We start from the raw sequence: 19,526 nt of genomic DNA on the forward strand, positions 1-19,526 counted from the left end.
AGCCTTTTACATTTGTTTTTTTGTTTGTTTTATTTTTATTTATTTTTTATTTTTTTCTTTCACATTCTCGGGTATGTTTTTAAAATGTAGGCTCTAGCCTCAGCTGTGCCCAATTCTGCTGTTTGGAATGAATAGGGTACTGCTGGTCATTGAGTAAGTATGAACTTTTATGGGCCTGGTAAGTCTGACAGTGTGCTGTAACACACATCAATATCAAAAACAATTACATTCAAATAACCAAATAAGTTTTTCTGTGTAAGACCTGAGATTTAATGTAAAATGATCAATCAAAAGAACAAGGCTGATGTGCACAGACACACTGCTGAGCATGGTAACTAGCTATGGGATCTGCTTCTCTCAACCTTACAACAGTTTTGGCCTGCAGGTCAAGAAGAGATGGTAAGTCAGACTTCGAAAGGTGAGTGTATAAACGTCAGCGTTAATGTGGTTGTAAGGTAAGGTCTTGACACAAGTTATTTCCATAGCTAGTAATATTTCTCAGAGATCATTGGGATCCCTTTGATCAAATTACTCTGCATTCTGGCCTGGGTATTGTTCTCAACATTTGAACATTGCAAATAATACTCATTTTGGCTACTTAGTGTGTTCTGCACATTGGCCACCTCAGTCATGTTCTTATATTGCGACATGTTAAGGTCTTACACAGACAAACACGTGCTTTCTTCTCTGCAGTCTAACTGAGCCCCACTTCTCCTCCTTTTTTTTGTTTTCTGTCTCTTTTTGCTTTCCTTCCCCTTTTCTTTTTTCTCTCTCTCTTCCAACTTTCACCTCACAGGTTCTACTCCAGGAGATGTCAACAGGCTGGGTCACTCTTCTCATCCTCCTCTTCCTCAACCCCTCACGGGTTAGAGGAGCAGAGGGGCAATGGGTTGTGAGAAGCCCACTCAATCAGTAAGGGAGTTCGCGAGTTCTGAATAGTTGTTTTGATTTAAGGTACCCCTGAGTTCATGGCGCCTGAGATGTATGAGGAGAAGTACGACGAGTCAGTGGATGTGTATGCCTTTGGAATGTGCATGCTGGAGATGGCCACCTCAGAGTACCCTTACTCAGAGTGCCAGAATGCTGCACAGATCTACCGCAGAGTTACCAGCGTAAGTCCTCTTTTCAACCCTTCATGTCACCCCTCTGCCCTGCCTCCACCTCTTCCTTTGTGTCCAGAAGGCTAGTGTCCCATTCTGGACTAACTTTATACCCCCATCGACACGTTTTTTATCAAGCTTATATTACTTTTCTATCTTCTGCTATTGTATTTCACCTCTTAACTTGACTGTATTCTTGTATCTCCCAGATATTTCCCTATTCGCAGAACCCACAAATTTAGAAAACTTCCAAGTGAAAACCTGTTATTTACCCCAATAAGCCCTATTTCTTGACCTCAAACTGTTTTTTTCTTTCTTTTTCTTTCTAAGTTATGGTTTATATTGGCTAAGCATGTAGACCTGAGGCGTGGGTGATTGATAACAGGCTGATCAAGCACAGTCCTGCTGTTTTCCTAACAACTAATGATTCAGGTTTGTGATAAACCTAGATGGGCAGTAACCACAAGGGTTAAAAATTTTGAAATATAAAACTGCTTTATGTCTGAAATCAGGCCCTGGTGCCTGAGAACTTTAAACCCTGTAAGTGTCATAGGCAAAACACATATTTTTAGTCTTATTCATACAGGTCATAATGGCTTACTTTTGAAATGAATAGGCACTGATATGATTCATACTCTTGCAAGTACAAGAGTCATAGATAAAGAGGTTGGACCTGTTCTTAGAGCGTTATCTGCAAAATGTGCCTTGAAATCTAAACCAATATGCTCATTTTATCATAAACTGCAAAGTACAAATACTGACACCTTTGCCATGTGATTCAACAGAGGACTTTTTGTTCGACCCCTATAAAGTATCGAGGTCTTTAGCTGTCTTTTTGAGCCATAAATAGCTCATGCTGCAAAGCACCAAACACAGTTAAGAAACTAAGTTCTGTTGTGGTGTTGAGCCTACATTTAGGTATTGTCACATGGACTTTTGTTCTTAATATTGTGTCGTTCAGCTCAGCTGTTCAGCTCTGTCAGTCCTCCATTTTCCTGTAGCACCATGCGGTTTCCTGTTGCCTTTGGCTCAGTTCCTCGCCTCTCTTCAGCCGTCCTCTACTGCCTTATGCCTTCCTTTTCCCATCACTTGACATGCTACAGTTTTTAAATACCACCAAATGTAGAAACCATGCCATCCTTTTAACATTGATGGAGTGGTTTTCAGTGGAGATTACATTTCTTAGAAGCGACCCCTTCCACTTCATATTGTGAAATTTATTTTAAGACCAAATTGAAAAAGGAAGCTAGTTAAAGGTTGTAATTATCTCCGTCATCTGGAATGAGAGAGAGATTTTTTTGTGGTACTGATGTAAGAGTGTCTGAGCTGAAAAAAACCAACAAGGAATGAGGTAGTCTCCAAAATGAGGAAAGATCAGATAAGAAGATGGACTCATTCTCATTCAGGGTTCTGTGTTTCCTGTAGGGGGTGAAGCCAGGCAGCTTCGACAAGGTGGCCATTCCTGAAGTGAAGGAGATCATCGAGGGATGCATTCGCCAGAACAAGGATGAGAGGTCTCTAACTTCAGAGTACATTTAACAGATTTAGGGTAGTCTAGATTGCTAGGAAAACAAATTTGCTCATTGTTTGTCTCCTACTATTTAGGTACTCAATCAAGGACCTTCTGAACCATGCCTTCTTCCAAGAGGACACGGGGGTGCGCGTGGAGTTGGCAGAAGAGGACGATGGAGAGATGGAGGCTATTAAGCTGTGGCTGAGAATTGAGGATGTGAAGAAACTCAAGGGGAAGTACAAAGACAACGAAGCTATTGAGTTTTCTTTTGACCTCGGCAAAGACGTCCCAGAAGATGTGGCTCAGGAAATGGTGAATTGAACTTTTAATGCTTGAATTTGTCTTTTTGAATGTAGAACACCTCATGACAACACGACAAACAAAAAAGAATAGTTAATTTGGTTTTTCACTGCAATCTTTGAAACGCTTATTGCTGAATCATTTACTATGTCTTTGTGCTGTAGGTTGAGTCCGGTTATGTGTGCGACGGTGACCACAAGACCATCGCAAAGGCCATAAAGGACAGAGTGTCTCTGATTAGTCGCAAGAGAGCACAGCGGCAGCAGGTGTGTTCATGCTCAACATAATGCATCTAATGTTACTTGTTTATTATTGCTTGAATTCTTATTAGACGTATGTACCTGTGCTGTGAGGTGTAAATGTTGTCAATCAGTGCTCTTCTGGGGTATTTTAATGCATTTGTTGATGACTGTCTTTAAGGTCAGAGAAGATCAGGAGAAGAGAAGGCTAGAAGAAGAACAGCAGAGTCAGTTACTGCCAGCACAGCAACCAGGCCAACAGTCGAGCTCAGAGCTGCCTCAGTCCCAGCCGGTGCCACAGCCGGCTTATGTCCCTCCACAACCAAACCAACACAGCACACAGATGTCTGCACAACCTGCATCTCAGCAGAGCCTTCAGTGCACTAACTACAACACTCCTCAATCAGCCCAACTGACCGGTGTGGCACAGGGGATCACTTATGTCCCCCAGTCAATTGGGCAAGTCCAGGTTCCAGTTCAGGGTCAGAGTGTCGCCACCATCCAGCCAGAGTCAGAGGAGCCTGAGACTGACCAACACCAACAACTACAGCACACTGGAGGAGGTGTGTATCAAAGACGATTAATGGTCAAATTGCATGAAAATGAAATGGTTGGTGTGTGCATTCAGAGTCTTATGTAGATAAATTAAAATTCTTGTCCGACTCTTACAGCCAGTCACATGGGAGACAGACTTTCTGGTTCCTCTATCCTTTCCGACGCTCAGCCTCCTCAGTCTGGAATATCCTACAGTTCCTCCTCCAGTCAGCACCTTCAGCCCCAGGTGCCGTGCCCGCAGATACAAAATGACCAAACGCAGCAGCAGCAGCAGCAGCAGTTGTCAGTGGTGAGTCATGTTGAAAATAGGACATAATCTAGTGTGTTAAACAGAATCTGATGATTTCCCAGTAGTAAAATTCCCTGTTCACTGCGGTACTTGCCACTGCTAACTCCATTGTTGGCCAGTGGGACAGTGTAGATGCGCTCACTGTGCCTGTGACTCACCCACTTCTCACTGGTGAACAGTTGTATTCAGGAACTGAAGCTGTGGTCTTGCTCTTGGTGGGCAGGAACTTTAATTCCACACCATACAAGAACCCCATGGGCTTTATGTATTTGTGCATAGAATGTGCTTCTGTATCATTTTGTGGTTTCCTTTGCCCCATTATCACCACATCTGCTGCTGTTTTCTTTGTTGTGTATAAGGTTCAACCCCAGATGCAAGGTGAAGTTGTTCCTGTTGCGTCCAGCAGCCAGTCTGTTCCAGTGGCACCTCCACAGGTATGTTTTACTGCATGTCTTAATGTCTTTAAAGAGTAACTTCACACCTATTGAAAAGCAGTGTTTTGCGGACCTTTTTGAAGTTTCCAATCTATTGCACCTAACATTACACTGAAGATACCCTAAATACACTTCTGTTTCACTGCAGCAAGTGTAAACTTCAACCATTCAGTGTCAACAAAAACAAATGTTTTTCAGAGGGTGTGAAGTTAACCTTTAAAGGCAATATTATCTGCTACAGGCGGCTGCGTTGAAACCAGCTCAGAGTTCCGAATCCCGAGTTTCTGGTCTCTCTGTTGTATGTTCCTTTAGTTTAATTTGCCTTTCTTTTCTTTTCTCTCTCAAGTTTCCTACTCTCACCCTGTGTTATGTTTTGTTTCTTATAGTACGGAGTTTACTACCAACCATCGCTTCCCCCTCAGGTAGATAAAATGTCCCATTTTCCTGTTACCGCTTTTAAATACACCCACAACCTTTCAGATAACATGTTCTGGGAAACAAAATAAACTCTGTTTATAATGGTCTGTACAGCAGACTCAGCTTTTGTAGTCAGTTTTCACACGTTTGGTGAATTTTGACTCAGTTGTAATAGGTATTTTAAAAATACCCTCCACTGTCAAATAAATAAAAGGTCTGATTTATTCAGCTATGTTAACCAACAGGTAAGTGCATGAGGCTTTTGGATAGAGCCAAGGTGAATCTCTAAATTAACATTTTGATTAGAAAGAAACCAGGATTTCAGGAAGTAGCCTAAATACCAGAATGAATGCGAATCAGTATCTTAACCTCTTACCATCTTTATCCCCCCTGCTCTTATAGATTCCCTCCCACCAAGGGCTGATACCCCCATCCGCACAGTCGTCTCCACCCCAACCGCAGCAGCAGCAGCAGCAGCAGCAGCAACAACAACAACAACAACAACAACAACCAGAGAGCAGCATTACTCTTCAGGGCTCCACTCTACCACACCCACAAGCCATAGCTCAGCAGCTACAGGTGACACAGACACCTCCCCTGGTCATTTTTAACATGCCATACTATCAATTTCATGCTCTCTATTTTTATGTTTGCATTTTTTCTGAATCTTTCTTCTCTTCTCTTGACACACAACTCTCATTTCCATGACTGTCCCCTTTTTTTCTTCCACTCTTCCCCTCTGCATGCTGCATATTCCTGCATGACTTAGTCTTGGGCCAATGATCCAAGTCCTCCTATCATGTCTCCTCCACTCAACGCAGAGCACCTATACTTCCTCTATCAGGCCTCATGCCTCTCTGTTCTGCAGGTACTCTACAGAGCATGAAACAAATTTGTGTGGGCGGGTTTATGTAGATCAAGTCTGAAGAATTTTTTACATTTTTGTTCACACCTCCTGACACGGTTCCTGTTTCTTAAAGTATGGGTACATTCATCCTTCGAAACAATATCTTCAGGGTGTTAATTTTTCATCTTAAATCAAATAAATACTTAATTATATATGTAAATTATATTATAGATCACCAGTAAACATAGTATCAACACTAAGAGGGCTGTACTTAGTTCTAACAATGTTTTTTTTCATCCACCACAGATCAAAATATCTACTAAAATGTGAGAACATTAAACAGTGTTTGTTCTCATGACTGATTTCCCCAAAAGGCAGCTTAAACAATTTCATCCTACTGGCTCTTCTGAAAAATCAAACAGCTCAAAGGTTTTACATGGAGCTGCAAATCCAGTACCCCAATAGATCTGTGTATATCTAATAAATACAAGACATTTTATCAGTTACACAAATCACAGTATTGTAACTACCCACAGAGCTGGAACTGGAAATTGATAAAACAGCAGTAACCGTTAGAAAGGTATCTTTATATGTATCTGTTTAACCTCTGCGGAAAAATCTCCATATTCTGAAGAACATCAAATGAAAACCGCATTGCACTGCAATATTTACACACTTCCTGAAAGCTGAATAAAGGCGTAGCTTGTAGTCCCTGATAGCAGTTTCACCAGGTTAAACAGCTCCATCTGGTGGATGGTCTGGTTCAAATCATTCTTGTGAATAGTTCTTCAGTGTACACGACTGAAATGATCACTAGTTTACTGTGTAAATCCCTAAATTTCAAAAGACTAATGCACAAACCAAATGGCACCATCCATTTTGAGATTTCCGTTTGACATGAAGTGGTTGGTTAATGGATATTTTCTATGTTTCAGGCCCCTGTGAGTGTTCCTCAGTCAACACCAGTGGAGCAGCCGGCAGGATCGTCTGCTCTGGTGCCTCCATCTGGAGAAAGGTAAAAATTAATTTTTAAGAGAAAAATTGAACAGCAGGTTTCACCAGCACAGCACAATGTGTCCGATTTGTCACTCATGGGCCCGTTTTTCTTTCAGCTGCCTGTCAGACGCAGCTTCAGGTCTTAGTGATGGCAATGATGGAAGTTCTACATCAGGAGGTCGCCATGAGGGGCGCTCACTGAAGCGTCACCAGCGGCGATCTGTGCGCAGCCGCTCCCGCCATGAGAAGACTACAAGGGCCAAGCTAAACGTTCTCAGTGTACGCAATTGAACTGATGACGCCATTCATATTCTGTCTCAAGCTGTTTATCACCAAACAGTTTTAACCTGAATGAATGTGTTGCAGATCTCTAATGTGGGAGACAGAGTAGCAGAGTGCCAGCTGGAAACGCATAACAGGAAGATGGTCACCTTCAAATTTGACCTTGATGGTGATAATCCGGAGGAGATTGCACAGATCATGGTAGTAGTTGTTCTCTAGCTACTAAACAGTTTAGGAAATGTTAACCGTTAACTGACTGACAATAACTATCTACTGTAATTGAGCAAAAAATAAACAGGCTTTTTAGTATCTGCTGCCTCAACCAATAATAGTCCAAATTTTAGCAATCGTCACAGTGTATGTAGTGTTAGTTACAGTTGATAAACGTCTCTTGTTTATTTTTCAGGTTGAGAGTGAGTTCATCTTGGAGAGTGAGCGGGAGTCCTTCATTGAGCAGGTCCGTGAAGTCATAGAAATGGCTGATGAGAAAGGAGAAGGCATGAAGGAAGGCTTTCCACAGGTATTTCTTTACTACACGCCAACGTTATTAGCCCAAATACCCACATCGACAACTGAGATCCTCACCTGCTGAAAATGTAGACATAACTACCGGCATTTTATCTCTTTGCAGATGACTGATCACCAACAACAGCAGGAGCTGTCTGTTCCCAGGCTGCCAGGTTAACAAACTCTAGCCAAAAATACAGTGCTCAGTGTCCAGGTATTGATTTTTATGAGGTCCAACTAACACCTGACCTTTCTTTTGACTTTTCCTCTCAGGCATTTCCCCCAGTACGACAGCCCAGGTGGTGCATTCGGCAGGACGACGGTTCATAGTCAGCCCAGTGCCAGAATCTCGTCTTAAAGAACAGTTTTTCGGCACCTCTTCTGCTAATACCTCCTTTGGAGATGAACCGGCGCCAGGTCAGAGAACATAGAAATAAACTTGAATATTTAATTTGTTACAATGAATGACAACTCCAAAGCTGTTCACAAAAGCTGTTGTTGATGCCCAAAATACTCATATCTACATTTTTGTCGGTTTCTCTTTCTGCTTTTATTTTTAGCTCCCTCTATGACATTGGGCCTTTCTCTGTCTGCTCCATCTGGGACTCTTCAGCAAGCTTTCAGTAAAATGAAGCAGGCTCATATTGAAAGATGCAACACCATTGATCCCCCTGCTGCTGAGCAAGAGCCAGGCACTGTCCAGTCCACTGAAGCTGGACTCGGCCCAAACCCTAGCCTGGCTCCCCCAGAAGCTGTACCATTGACTACTGGGAGGATTTCCCCTCCACCTATGTCCACTCAGTCCCAAACTCCAGCTCCTGTCTCTTGTGATCCCAGTCCACCTCCTCAGTCTACCGGTGAAACGGTCCCCTCACAGCCTCCACCAGCTGCTAACATCCCACCCTCCTCTTCCACGATTTCACCTCCATCTGTCCAAACCTCTGTCCCTACAGTACCTGGTCCTCAGCTGAGCAGCAGTACTGTATCTGTCTCTTCTGTTGCTAGTGTTACACCCAGTACCACTGGCACTGCTCCTGCTTCAGAGCAGCAGCCTTTTAATAGTGCCGTGAATTCATCCACCCATGCACCACAACACACAACCTCCCAACCTGTCCCCATTTCTGCTCAGCCCCCTCCTCCCACCTCCGTACCCAGTCAGAGCCAGGTCCAGCCACAGCCAGTCGAGTCAGAGGGCGCTGATCTCCAGACCAAGACTGTTGGCAGGGATGATATCCAAGCCCTGGACAAGAAGCTACGGTCCCTCTTTAAAGACCAGAGCTCTGCCTCATCATCCACCTCGGTGGATCCTAGCCAGAACACAGGCACCTCCTCCCCTCCCACAGGGACTGCTTCCCCTCCACCTGGAGCCGCCCTGGTGCCCCCATCTAACCTTCCCCTCACCTCTGGGGTGCAGGGTGTCTTGGGCCCCACACCCACCCCGGGACATGCACAGACGCCTCCAGCTAAGCCCAGGGCACAGGTGAAAACATTGAAGAGTAAATCCAAAATAAATAAATTTGCTGTGATAAAAATATTTTGACTTGACTTCCCTCTATCATATTTTTTAGACTTTACCTACTGGTTTTGATCAAGCTGCTACCCCTCCATCTGACCTTGCACCCCCATTTCCTGGACCAAATCAAGTGAGTTGCACTATGTCAGCTGCTACAAATAGTGTAATTTTCACATATGTACTACTTGGATTGATCCTTATATCTTGTTTGCGTGACTTCAGTCACAGCAGCCTCTAGGTAATTTGGATGCAGAATTGCGGAGAGCTCTGAGCCCAGAGACTGTTCAGGGAGGTACCAGGGTCCAGCCCTCAACAGCAGGTTTCACTCTCGGACGTTTCCAAGTAAGTTTTAGTCATTGCTTAAAAATGTATCCGGTTAATTCAGTCCAAAATGGTTCAACCTCGAGCTTATTATATATTTCTCTCTTCTCTTTCTCAGGTGTCTGTTGCTACTGGTGGTGCGTCGAGCAGTGTTCCAGATCCCTCCTGTATTGTCTCCTCTTCTTCCCTCACACCGTCCTCTACCTCCTCTTCCTCCTCGTCTTCCTCTTCCTCCTCCTCATCTCCCTCAAGTCCAGAAAATACTCTGCACCGGTCATCCACCCTGCCCAAAGCAGTTTATGAAACTGACGCTATAAACGGAGCCTCATCTCTCTCTGCTGGTCCTGCCGGTCAGTCCACCACTATTGGTCGCTTCCAAGTGTCCACAAGCACCAATGCAACATCTGGGCCAACCGCTGGCTCCAAAGTGGGACGCTTCTCTGTCACAGGTATGTACAAAGTTCACAGCACATGAGCTGGCCTTGATAAACTGGTGTAAAGCCCTCCTCAGACGGGACTAATATCACACAGGGGCCTGCTGTACTGTTCTACGTACTATGCTATACTATTCTGAGTATTAGGAGTGGTTTTGAGTCACAGGCTAGGTCATTTCTTGAATCAACAAAAAGAAGAGGGAGATAAATGTAACTTTGTTCTGATGCATGTGACTTTAATGATGTGGGAGGCTGTTCAAGTTCTTCTGCTCCTCCACTAACCAAAACTGTCCCTGTTCCTTTTTCTTTTTTCTACTTCTTTGTTTTCGCAATGCGAGCATTCAACATGTCCTGTTCACATGAACACACAATTGTTTGTTTTTTTAATAATCAGATCAACCTGTTGCACTTCATAGGCAAACAGCACACACGTCTTGTCTGTATCTTTCCACTACAGCTCTGCATTGAGATTGAGTACCATACAAAACTGATGCCTCTTACTATCTTACCAGTTAGCTAAAACTGCAACTGAAAAGGCTAAATGAACCATAAAAGGTGTCTAAAACATGGATGAATCATTTTATCACAGCCATCCTTTCCTCTGATAAGTGGCCATGGTATAAGCAGTATAATGCACTCTGAAGTGTCTTCATAGAAGGTCCTGCACCCTGTGGAAGCATCTCCATCTCTGCCTCATTCAATATGTATACATTAATCCTATTGGCATCCTATTGGGAATTATTAATCATAGCTTTGATTGCATTTGTAAATTCAGAAAACTTATGCTTAAAACATCATGTATTTTCCAGCTGAGTAGACGGATATCAGAAGATAGTCCCCCAGTAAGCCCACTCTGCTGCAGTAACGGCCTTGTGTGCTTAATATCCCCCAGTGACCCCAGCTCCAGCGGCAGGCTCCAGTCCATCGCATGGCTCCAGTATGCAGAATGGGCCCTCATCCTCGACCTCCGATCCCCATAACACACACACCCATTACAGTAGTGACAATGACGACGACTCTGGGACTGAGGACGAAGCTTTGCAGAAAGAAATCAGCCGTCTCAGAGAGAAGTAGGTCACACATTCACAATCCCATGTCACACTACCTTCACGTCCTCTGATGAATGTTACAGATCAACAGGAGTGTTTTAACATGACTATGTTTTTCTGCCTTTCTTCTCCCGCTCACAGACACATGGTGGAGATCCAGGTCTTGCAGACTCGTCAGAAAGAGGAGATAGAGTCCCTGTTCACACGGATGGGAAAACTTCCTCCTCCTTCTATCCTCTCCCCTGCTGTGGCAATGGCTGGAGGTCGACGCAGGCGCAAAAGCCACAAATCTGCTCGCAGCAGTGGTCAGCCCAGTCCCATACACTCAGGTAAGGACAGTGAACTGGCTCTCCAGGTTTTTGACTCTCAGGACAACACTTTGTGGTTGATATTCGTGCTTCATCACCAAAGCTGTTGAAACTGTATGCTCCAGGGTAAATGTTTACATGCCATTGTGTATTTTTCTCATATGTTCAGGATCCCAACCATCAGCTCAGAGTCTTCATGGTTCAGAGTCCCGTCCAAAGCAGAGTTCACCCTCAGCAACAGAGGCATCAGAGGCAACAACAGACGCATCACAAGCGGTTAACAGGCCGTCCATACAGCAGCTCAGATCCTCTCCATCCATGCCCAGCCTCAGTAGTTGCTCCACAGGTACCTGCAAAGCACAATATCTTGTCACAGTGAGCTACTTCAACTGAGTCCATGAATTTGTTTTCTACTTCACATCTCTTCTCTCTTCTTGTTCTCCAGGATCGAGCGGGACCGGCTCCACAAATGGTTCAGGCCACTGCCAGAACCACTCTACTTCACTTACCCAGGCGACTGGGCCCACTCCTCCTGCCTCGCACGCTCAGAAGGGCAAGGGCACCTTCACTGATGACCTGCACCAACTGGTGGATAACTGGGCCAGGGACGCCATCAGCCTCTCTCATTGTAAAAGAGGTCCTAAAACTGGAGCGCAGGCAGCACTGGGACATGATGTAGGCACTCAGTACTTTCTTTGAATGTAAAAATTGTCTCCTCTTTGGAGGCTGTTACACTAAAATGCTGCATGTTCAGGAGTAACACATGTAACACATATTTTTGTCTCTGTTACAGATTATCCCTCCAACAGCCAACATGGGGCGTAAATTCTCAGCTCCAGGGTACCTCTGCCCGACCCTCCCCACGCCTTCCAACACCACGTCCACCACCACCACCACCACTCACCTCCCCAACCCAGCCAATCCCTCTGTCCCTTTAGGGCCTCGTAAAGGCTCGCTAGGACCCGTTGCCCAGGGGTTTGGCTACGCCTCAGCCCCATACAGCGCTCCTCAGTGGGCAGGACCCACAGGCACCTGCCAGGTCAGCATGCTTAACCCCGCACAGCCACTAACGCAGTACCAGCCGCCTACGACAGCCTCAGTGTCCCTGCACCAAGGCTACCATATGGGAACCACACCAGCCCCCCAGAAATCAGTCAGCCCCGGAGGGTCCAACTTGAGGCCTACGTAGCCCAGTGGGAGCCCCAGTCCAGGCTGAGACGGAGGGCCACACAGGGCAGAGAGTGCAGTCAGTCATCGAGCAAGAACCACTAGCTCTCTTTGCAGTTAGCTGGCTGGATATCAAGCTTTTTATTTTAATTTCAACTTTTATTATTACGTGTATTTCCTGTAATAGAGGTGACCTGTGCGGTTCAAGTCCTCTCAGGCAGAACAAAATCTGTCTGGCAATTGGAGGGAAAGTGCAATACACATCCACAGCACAAGAGTCTCACACTTAGCCCGCCATGAGCTGTGGAATCGAGCTGTGACGAGTTGGTTGGTTGTGTCTGGTGACATAATGAGCCAAAGGCATAACCAGCAACAGCCAAAGATGTCTTTTGAGAACAGACGTTGCAATGTCGTCATTCCTTTGAAGAGGAGAAGGTAGGAGGGATTCTGGTTCACACCCTCCCCGGCCCTGACTTTAAACCGAGCTGGGACTGAAGACCGTTGAAGTAATACACCACATAGACACACACACACACACATCTGACCAAACATTAACCCGGTTGAGTGACTAGGGATGGCAGGTTAAGTTGTATCAGAGAGCGAGGAGGGAGAGTACGGAAAGTGGTAGATGAGTGGGACAGGTGGTTCTTCCCAGATGGAACAGTGAAGTGTGAGTGGTAGGAGAAGAGAGACACGTCAAGTTAGGCAAGAGTGTAATGGATAGGGTTGCAGTATGAATACATCCCAGTCGCTACCTATTTAGTAAAATGCAATAATGGCAAAGAGTAGATATACTGTCCCTTGTAACTGTGGCCTTAATCCCATTTAAATATTGACTTTGTACATAGTGATTTCTTCACTGGGTTATGATTCCATGTTTAGCATATTTATGTCCCTTTGAGAGTCTGGTGTCGTTGTGATTTGCGTTGTCTGTCCATAACAGATTTATTATCATACTGATTTATTCTTCACGTCTGATGTGTAAGCCAGTGGATCTGCCACATGAAATAGCATTGTCCTGGTGTTGACCACCATTCAGAGTTTAAACATAAGAGGTGATGCTGCTGTAAATCACAACCTGGGTAGAGGGTGTTTGCACGGTATTGTTTTTTTTTTTTTTTTCTTTTTTTTTTTTTTTTTACAAAAGAATGAAATCTTGTTCCCAAGTTCCCAAGTTGACACATAAAACCACTTCACTTAATGCTTAGAAACGAGACATGAGCAGTTTAAAATGTGGTTATCATATCAAACAAAATGAACTAGCTTTGGTTTATTTCAGTAGTACTTTGGAAGGTTTCGGACTCTGTGGGGATGCGGCCTCCCAGCACAGATGGTTCACAGTACACAGACAAACAGGTTGTTAGTGAAGTCACATCACATTAAATATCTCTGCTCATAACATTTAGCCGTCAGTTCTCAACTCACAAGTGTCTGTCTGGGGTTCTCTTTCTGTGGTCTGTTTTTGTATGCGTATATTTAATAAAACAAATGTTCTTTATGGACCTGTATTCAGCCATCAGATTTTGATGTTGTTTCACTGTAATTATTATTAAAGGTTGTTAAACAACATGTAGTTAAAGGAATATAAAAAGTGCAATTGCAGGGTTGTTGTTATTGGTATCCTACTCACCAGTCAGGAGTGAATCCTGTGGTTTATTAAGCTCTTCTATCTATGACTGCCCTGCCCCCCTTTTCTATTTAATTGTACATATGTTAATGTGAGGTAAATGCTTTCACGTAATGCTCAGTCACTAGAGTTTGCATGTGGTGACCCACTCTTCTAGCACATGCACTCTAACCTGTAAACATGAGGAACACTTTAGTGCCTTGCATCCTCACTAATGACAAGTTCCAGATTCATCATCTAGTCCTATAGCTGTGACTGTACCGCAGAGAACCAGTTAACTTAATCTGTACTCGCCATAAACGCAACATGTGGCTCCTTAGCTGTAACACTCTGAAACACTGGGCGCCACACACAGGGCTGCAGAACAAAGAGCACACTGAGTAATGTGGAAACCGTTTGTTTTCTCTCTAATTACATTTGTGTTGGTTGTGTGATCAGCTGTGTATTTATATTTGGCTCATGCGTACATGGATTTGGCTGACATTTGTTTTTGTGGATTTCTCATTAAACTTCAATGGAAGCACTTGTTCAGGCAGCGAGTGAGCTGTACAAAGGTTTAAAAGTTGTCTTGCCCTCATGCTGGCTCAACTTCTGTCTCACCCACCTCACACGAGTGCCATGCTGTCATTGTGACTCTTTCGCCTGCTCGTAGATTGGATGAATAGTTAAACTTCTCTAGAGAAAAAATAAGTTACTGCAATGCAGAATATGCAATGTTCAAAGTTTTAAAGGGACTGAGGGGTAATGGAAACATTTGCATGCTGATGAGGGTTGTTACTGACTTCAATGTTTTTGATATTGGAATATTAGAGATCTTTTTTTTTATTATTATTTGCCTTCCTCAGAGTCATCACTAAGTGTTGATCTGTTCAACTGCCATTCACCAATATCACAGGCACAACTTCAATATCAGACTATCAGCGTATGATTTCTGCATGCCGGCTTCACCGATGTTTATTCTTACAAACGACCACCGACCTGCATCTGGCCTCTGTACAGCACAAGCTCTCAGCAAAGCTTAAGGTCCATGTGCTACTATGCTATTATCAGTAACTATCACAGACCTCTACACAGCACTGTTTGAGGCTACTGACACGCAGTAATATCTGTTGAGCTCTTACTTCTGATCCCTCCTTACTGACTTCCTGTGATTCAGTGTCTGTTTTGTGTATGTTTTTCACATTGTACAAAATGTAAAAACAAATAAAAATAATATCGGTTAAAGCACTTGTCCTGCTTCTTGGTGTTTTTTTTTTTTTAAAGCAGTGTTATGAAAGACATTTTAATTTACTAATCTTGTTCCTAATTGAACTGGGATGTTTTTAACACCACATTGTTGCTCTAATTGTTCATGAAACATTATTTCACTGCCCCCAAAATCTGGTATCAAATCCCAAATACATTAAAAATGTAATCAAAACAGAGGTTTGTTAGTGTAGTAACAGTATACACATGTATATAAATAAAACTCAGCTGACTGACCTATGGTTACGTTTTATTTTTTTCAAAACCGGATAAAACATTTATCCAAATATCGGACATAGCAAGAATTAATTGCAAAATGAACTTGATAAATGTGTATACTGAAATAAATATAAAACCAAAAGTAACATCAGATGGCAGGACTGTACAAAGTGTGGAGGACACTGTGGAACAGCAATATAAAATCTCAGGTGTCCAGTCGGCGTTTCTTCACGTACTGTCCCTGTCTGTACGGACTCAGGGCTTCACCTGGGGGGGAAAAAACAGACTGAAGACCACAGAGTTCAGATCAGCAGCACATCAGCGACTCTTCTCATGAAACCTCACCTGGTCTCGCCTGGTACTGGTTCTGATACGGAGGTCTGCAGTGGCCCTGGTGCTGTCCTCTGCTGTGCGGCGAAGACCCCTCTGGAGGCCTGCCCGGACCTCTCTGAGGGGTCTTACTGCGCGTCTGCATCTGGTGATTCCTGGGTGTGCTGGGCCTGACCCCTCTGGGGGGTGGGCCACCTGTAGTGAAATCCACCTCCTCCATCCCGTCCAGAGGGAGATCCCAGAGCTCAGGATCGTCTGCAGACAGAGACAAACTAGTAGTAGAGCAGCAGACAGGCAGGTTTCCTCATCACAGTTTAAACCTACTGAGCCCTCTGGTGGTGGTTTACAGGACCTGCTAAACACTGGTCCCTGCTGCTGCCAGGCTTCCTGTGTCCTGCTGAGGTGCCTTCACTGAACACAGGTACACCTTCTTGACCTGAGGAGTGAACACCTCATTATAAAAACAGTAACATCACATTTATACTCCTGAAAGTGAAGAACAGAGACACTAAACCAGCAGTCTCAACCCTGCAGGCCAAACCCGACCTGTGACACATGACACATGACACAATGTCATAAGGATCCCGCCATGTTTAAAATTATAAGTCACATCTGGTCTGCAAGTTTGTTTTACCTATGTTAAGAAACCTGCTGTTCTCAAGATTAACAACCTGACACAGAATCCTCCTATTATATATATATATCATATACACATGATTAAGGCACTGACCTCCACTGGATCCTCCTCCGATAGCGACCTCGGAGTCCTCAGACTTGGTTTGATCTTCTTTCTGCTGCAGCCTCTTGGCCTCCATCTCTCTCCTGAACTTCTGCTGAAGCTGCTGCTGTCGGAGCTTTCTCAGCTGTTTGGGGTCTGTGTTCGTGTCAGACCCGACGTCGTTCATGGAGTCCATGGCAGGTCTTGGAAAAAGAAACAGATTGGGAGGAGAAGACGCAGCGAAGTGTCATTAAAAACATAAACTAGACCCACTGCAGTTTACCTGGACTCTGGAGCGGGACCAGCTAGAGTAGGAGTATGAGCCTCTGAACAGTTCTGGTTCTGGTTGAGGACTCTGGGCTCCAGCGGCATCCTGCCGGGAGGGCCGGCAGATACAAGCTTCTCCTCCAAGACCAGACTGGAGAACCGGGCCTTCTCCACTGAAGGCTCTCCCTCAGAACGCTTCGTCTTACGCGGGTCTAGAGGGGGAGGAGCCTTCGTGTGGGGAGGAAACAGTATTTTAGGATGAAAATAAAAAAAGCACAGAATGCTTGAAGTTGATACCCTGAATCTGACCTGTTTGGGGATCTTGTTAATGGCTATGAGGTATTCTTTATTCAGGATGCAGTTTCCGAGGGCGTTACCAAAGCACCTGAACAAGACCAAAAAACAATCGTATTTCTTCTGACAAAACATGAGGGAAAAAAATCTAGAACATATTTGTTTTTCTATAATGTGCATCAGACTGATAAAATATAAAAATGTAAATTCCAGTACTTGAGCGCTCTCTTCATGCCATCAGTCACAGCTTCCTTTCTCGCCTTTTCCAGAGACAGAGCTTTGGACTTCAGTCCTTCACTGACTCCGTACCCTACGTCCTCGTGGAACGCGCCGTCCTGGAGGAAAAGTGCACGTTACACACAACAGAGCAACAGAGGATGATGAGCATCGCAGGAAATCATACATCATATAAAACTGAGATAAATCTTCATCATGGGAAAATACTGCTGTAATTACAATAAAGACAGTAAAATAAAAAATCCATCTGACCTTCAGCTGTATTTTGACAAACGCACTGACACCGACATAAAACTTCCCATTGATGAGGTCGACAAAGTCTGTGAAGTACAAGTGTTTTTGTTAGTCTGACTGTGTGTGTGTGAATGATTCGACGTTAACGGGATCCTCTTACAAGTCGTACCGACGTTCTGTTGAGTGATGGAGTGAGACCATCCGTTGTATCCAAACATCTCATTAGCCAGGCTGATCACACGATGCCCCTCAATATAGCAAACCTGGAAGAGTCCATTCAAGTGCAGATATGACAGAGAGAGAGAGAGAGAGAGAGAGAGAAACTGTGGTTATATCAAAGTGGTTTCATGAAAACTGTCCTCCACACTGCAACAAAATCTTACTGCTTCCACTTGAGTAAAACTTAAAGAAGTTTCAGCCGTGAAAATGCATTTTGTGCAACAATCATGTGATCATAACTTCACTTCAACCCAGCTGACAGACACACACACACAAACATTTCTACGGTCCACTTCACAGCTGTACAGAAAACAAAGGCAGAGATATAAACAAAGACGTGCCTTCTGTCCTCCTCCAGCCACTCTGGTGCTGATGTACTCTGGTCCCAGCTTCTGCTGCAGAGCCTCCTGCACTGCCTTGTACTCCTCAGCTGTGTAGGTACACTGACAACTCAGTCCGGTTAGCAAAGCAAAAACAAACCACAAACACACACATAGAAACCATGACATAATAAGAGGATGGATGGTTTTCCGGTGAACCACCACTGAGTAACACCCTCACTCGATGCTGTCCCTCTGCCGTCATATTACACCGATACTGTGTATTATTAGAATAGTCTGGTGCATCTTAGGGAAATTTGTATAAAACGAAGGACAAGACACATTGTTGGAGCGATGCAGCCATAAAACCACGGAGCAGTCGTGGGTTTGAATATTTTTCTCAGTGAAGACACGAGGAGTAAATAATGTAATTTCAACCTTATGGCTAAAGGGGAAATTAAAGGAAACTGTGAATGTATTGATTAAAATGAACAAGAGTAATTTTTACCCCTCATCACCCAAACACACACCTTCACTCTGACAGACTACAGCTGCAACCCAGTGTTCCCAACATCTGTAAGATATGAACGATGAGACCGGCACACCTGAGCCTCACTAGAATGAATGAATGAATGAATGAATGAATGAATGAAAGGATGTGTGACAGTAGTTTTCAGTCAGATGGTCTAGTGTCTGTCAGAGCTGCTCCTGAAATCCAGTGTCTTGCAGGTTTTAGTTGTTTCCCTGCTCAGACTCCCCTCATTCAGGTGAGCGGGTACTTATCGGGCTCCTGCAGAGCTGGATGCTGAACTGGTCGTCTGAATCAGACGTGTTGAAGCAGGGAAACATGGAAAACCTGCAGGGCAGCGTTTTAGGGTGTCAGTCAGTCTGCACACCTGTGAAGCTCCTCACCTGTCCGAAGGACGTGGGTGCAGAGTTGCTCCTCTCTTCTGTGTAACTGGACATGACTGCAGAAACCTCCTGTAATCACTGAAATAAACATACTCAGGCAACACTTACTGTAGCTAAACAGCACATGTATGCGCCCATAAAGGTCACTTAGGCTTAAGTGAACCCAGAACAGATTCAGCAGCAACGTTTACTTTAATTTACGGCCTGGCTTCAGTTTGCTAATATTTTATAGGCAGTTAGCGGACAAACTCACCACTTAAAGTTTTTCAAAAGTGTGTTTTCTGTTGAGTTAGCTAACAAGAGCGCGACACAGTCAGCGACATTTTAGCGAAACAAGAAACAAGACGAACATCTGAACTTCCCGCTCGGACACCCGGAAGTAGAGTGTGTGCTGCCTTCATGTCCTGTCGGAAAATAGCAATGTACTGTTTTTGTATTGGTTTTCTCATTGGGGAAATTCAACGCGCTTTGAGTGGTTGTTCTGTAATGACCTTAGTTTTAAGTCCTCTTACTCAGTGTTGGCAGCAGGAGGACGGTCAGCCCTCCTCCAGGACTGGAAAATAAAACCATGAATTTTCAATGAAAACATTTATCAAAGATAAAACATAAAGCATAAAGAGGTGTCCCCTATGC

General features: G+C 44.2%; 2 protein-coding genes across 9 annotated transcripts in view; one reads left to right on the top strand and one right to left on the bottom strand.

Annotated features, from left to right (window-relative positions):
* Positions 1 to 15,125, top strand: part of LOC139201093 (serine/threonine-protein kinase WNK1-like) — a 28,399-nt gene extending 13,274 nt beyond the window's left edge. For 3 of the 5 annotated variants that reach the window (XM_070830318.1, XM_070830320.1, XM_070830319.1), the window contains exons 5-28: positions 955 to 1,112; positions 2,526 to 2,614; positions 2,706 to 2,925; positions 3,078 to 3,179; positions 3,334 to 3,715; positions 3,824 to 3,996; positions 4,356 to 4,430; positions 4,817 to 4,852; positions 5,250 to 5,426; positions 6,630 to 6,709; positions 6,807 to 6,969; positions 7,057 to 7,173; positions 7,379 to 7,492; positions 7,604 to 7,652; positions 7,753 to 7,896; positions 8,040 to 8,959; positions 9,048 to 9,122; positions 9,215 to 9,334; positions 9,432 to 9,762; positions 10,640 to 10,817; positions 10,938 to 11,125; positions 11,274 to 11,450; positions 11,550 to 11,779; positions 11,898 to 15,125. In XM_070830318.1, the coding sequence (XP_070686419.1) occupies positions 955 to 1,112; positions 2,526 to 2,614; positions 2,706 to 2,925; positions 3,078 to 3,179; positions 3,334 to 3,715; positions 3,824 to 3,996; positions 4,356 to 4,430; positions 4,817 to 4,852; positions 5,250 to 5,426; positions 6,630 to 6,709; positions 6,807 to 6,969; positions 7,057 to 7,173; positions 7,379 to 7,492; positions 7,604 to 7,652; positions 7,753 to 7,896; positions 8,040 to 8,959; positions 9,048 to 9,122; positions 9,215 to 9,334; positions 9,432 to 9,762; positions 10,640 to 10,817; positions 10,938 to 11,125; positions 11,274 to 11,450; positions 11,550 to 11,779; positions 11,898 to 12,293 (4,694 nt within the window). In that variant the 3' untranslated portion in view covers positions 12,294 to 15,125. The remainder of the gene's footprint in view (positions 1 to 954; positions 1,113 to 2,525; positions 2,615 to 2,705; positions 2,926 to 3,077; positions 3,180 to 3,333; positions 3,716 to 3,823; positions 3,997 to 4,355; positions 4,431 to 4,816; positions 4,853 to 5,249; positions 5,427 to 6,629; positions 6,710 to 6,806; positions 6,970 to 7,056; positions 7,174 to 7,378; positions 7,493 to 7,603; positions 7,653 to 7,752; positions 7,897 to 8,039; positions 8,960 to 9,047; positions 9,123 to 9,214; positions 9,335 to 9,431; positions 9,763 to 10,639; positions 10,818 to 10,937; positions 11,126 to 11,273; positions 11,451 to 11,549; positions 11,780 to 11,897) is intronic. The other 2 variants (XM_070830321.1, XM_070830322.1) reach the window with 2 other exon arrangements.
* A 260-nt stretch (positions 15,126 to 15,385) lies between these two features.
* Positions 15,386 to 19,318, bottom strand: rad52 (RAD52 homolog, DNA repair protein). 4 transcript variants are annotated; one of them, XM_070830333.1, is made up of 12 exons: positions 19,147 to 19,318; positions 18,894 to 18,971; positions 18,003 to 18,104; positions 17,612 to 17,705; positions 17,461 to 17,528; positions 17,188 to 17,306; positions 16,987 to 17,062; positions 16,694 to 16,905; positions 16,423 to 16,613; positions 16,045 to 16,128; positions 15,708 to 15,947; positions 15,386 to 15,629 (listed from the first exon to the last, which is right to left on the bottom strand). In XM_070830333.1, the coding sequence occupies exons 2-12, from the start codon at positions 18,945 to 18,947 to the stop codon at positions 15,568 to 15,570; spliced, it is 1,302 nt and encodes a 433-aa protein (XP_070686434.1). In that variant the 5' UTR covers positions 18,948 to 18,971; positions 19,147 to 19,318; the 3' UTR covers positions 15,386 to 15,567. The 4 variants fall into 4 exon arrangements, with proteins under 4 accessions (XP_070686434.1, XP_070686433.1, XP_070686435.1 ...); XM_070830332.1 differs by lacking the exon at positions 19,147 to 19,318 and having other exon boundaries at positions 18,003 to 18,091; positions 18,894 to 19,016; XM_070830334.1 differs by lacking the exons at positions 18,894 to 18,971; positions 19,147 to 19,318 and adding an exon at positions 18,512 to 18,533 and having other exon boundaries at positions 18,003 to 18,091.
* Positions 19,319 to 19,526: the final 208 nt, after the last annotated feature.

The sequence above is a fragment of the Pempheris klunzingeri genome, chromosome 5, assembly GCF_042242105.1.
Source record: "Pempheris klunzingeri isolate RE-2024b chromosome 5, fPemKlu1.hap1, whole genome shotgun sequence".
Classification (NCBI taxonomy): domain Eukaryota; kingdom Metazoa; phylum Chordata; class Actinopteri; order Acropomatiformes; family Pempheridae; genus Pempheris; species Pempheris klunzingeri.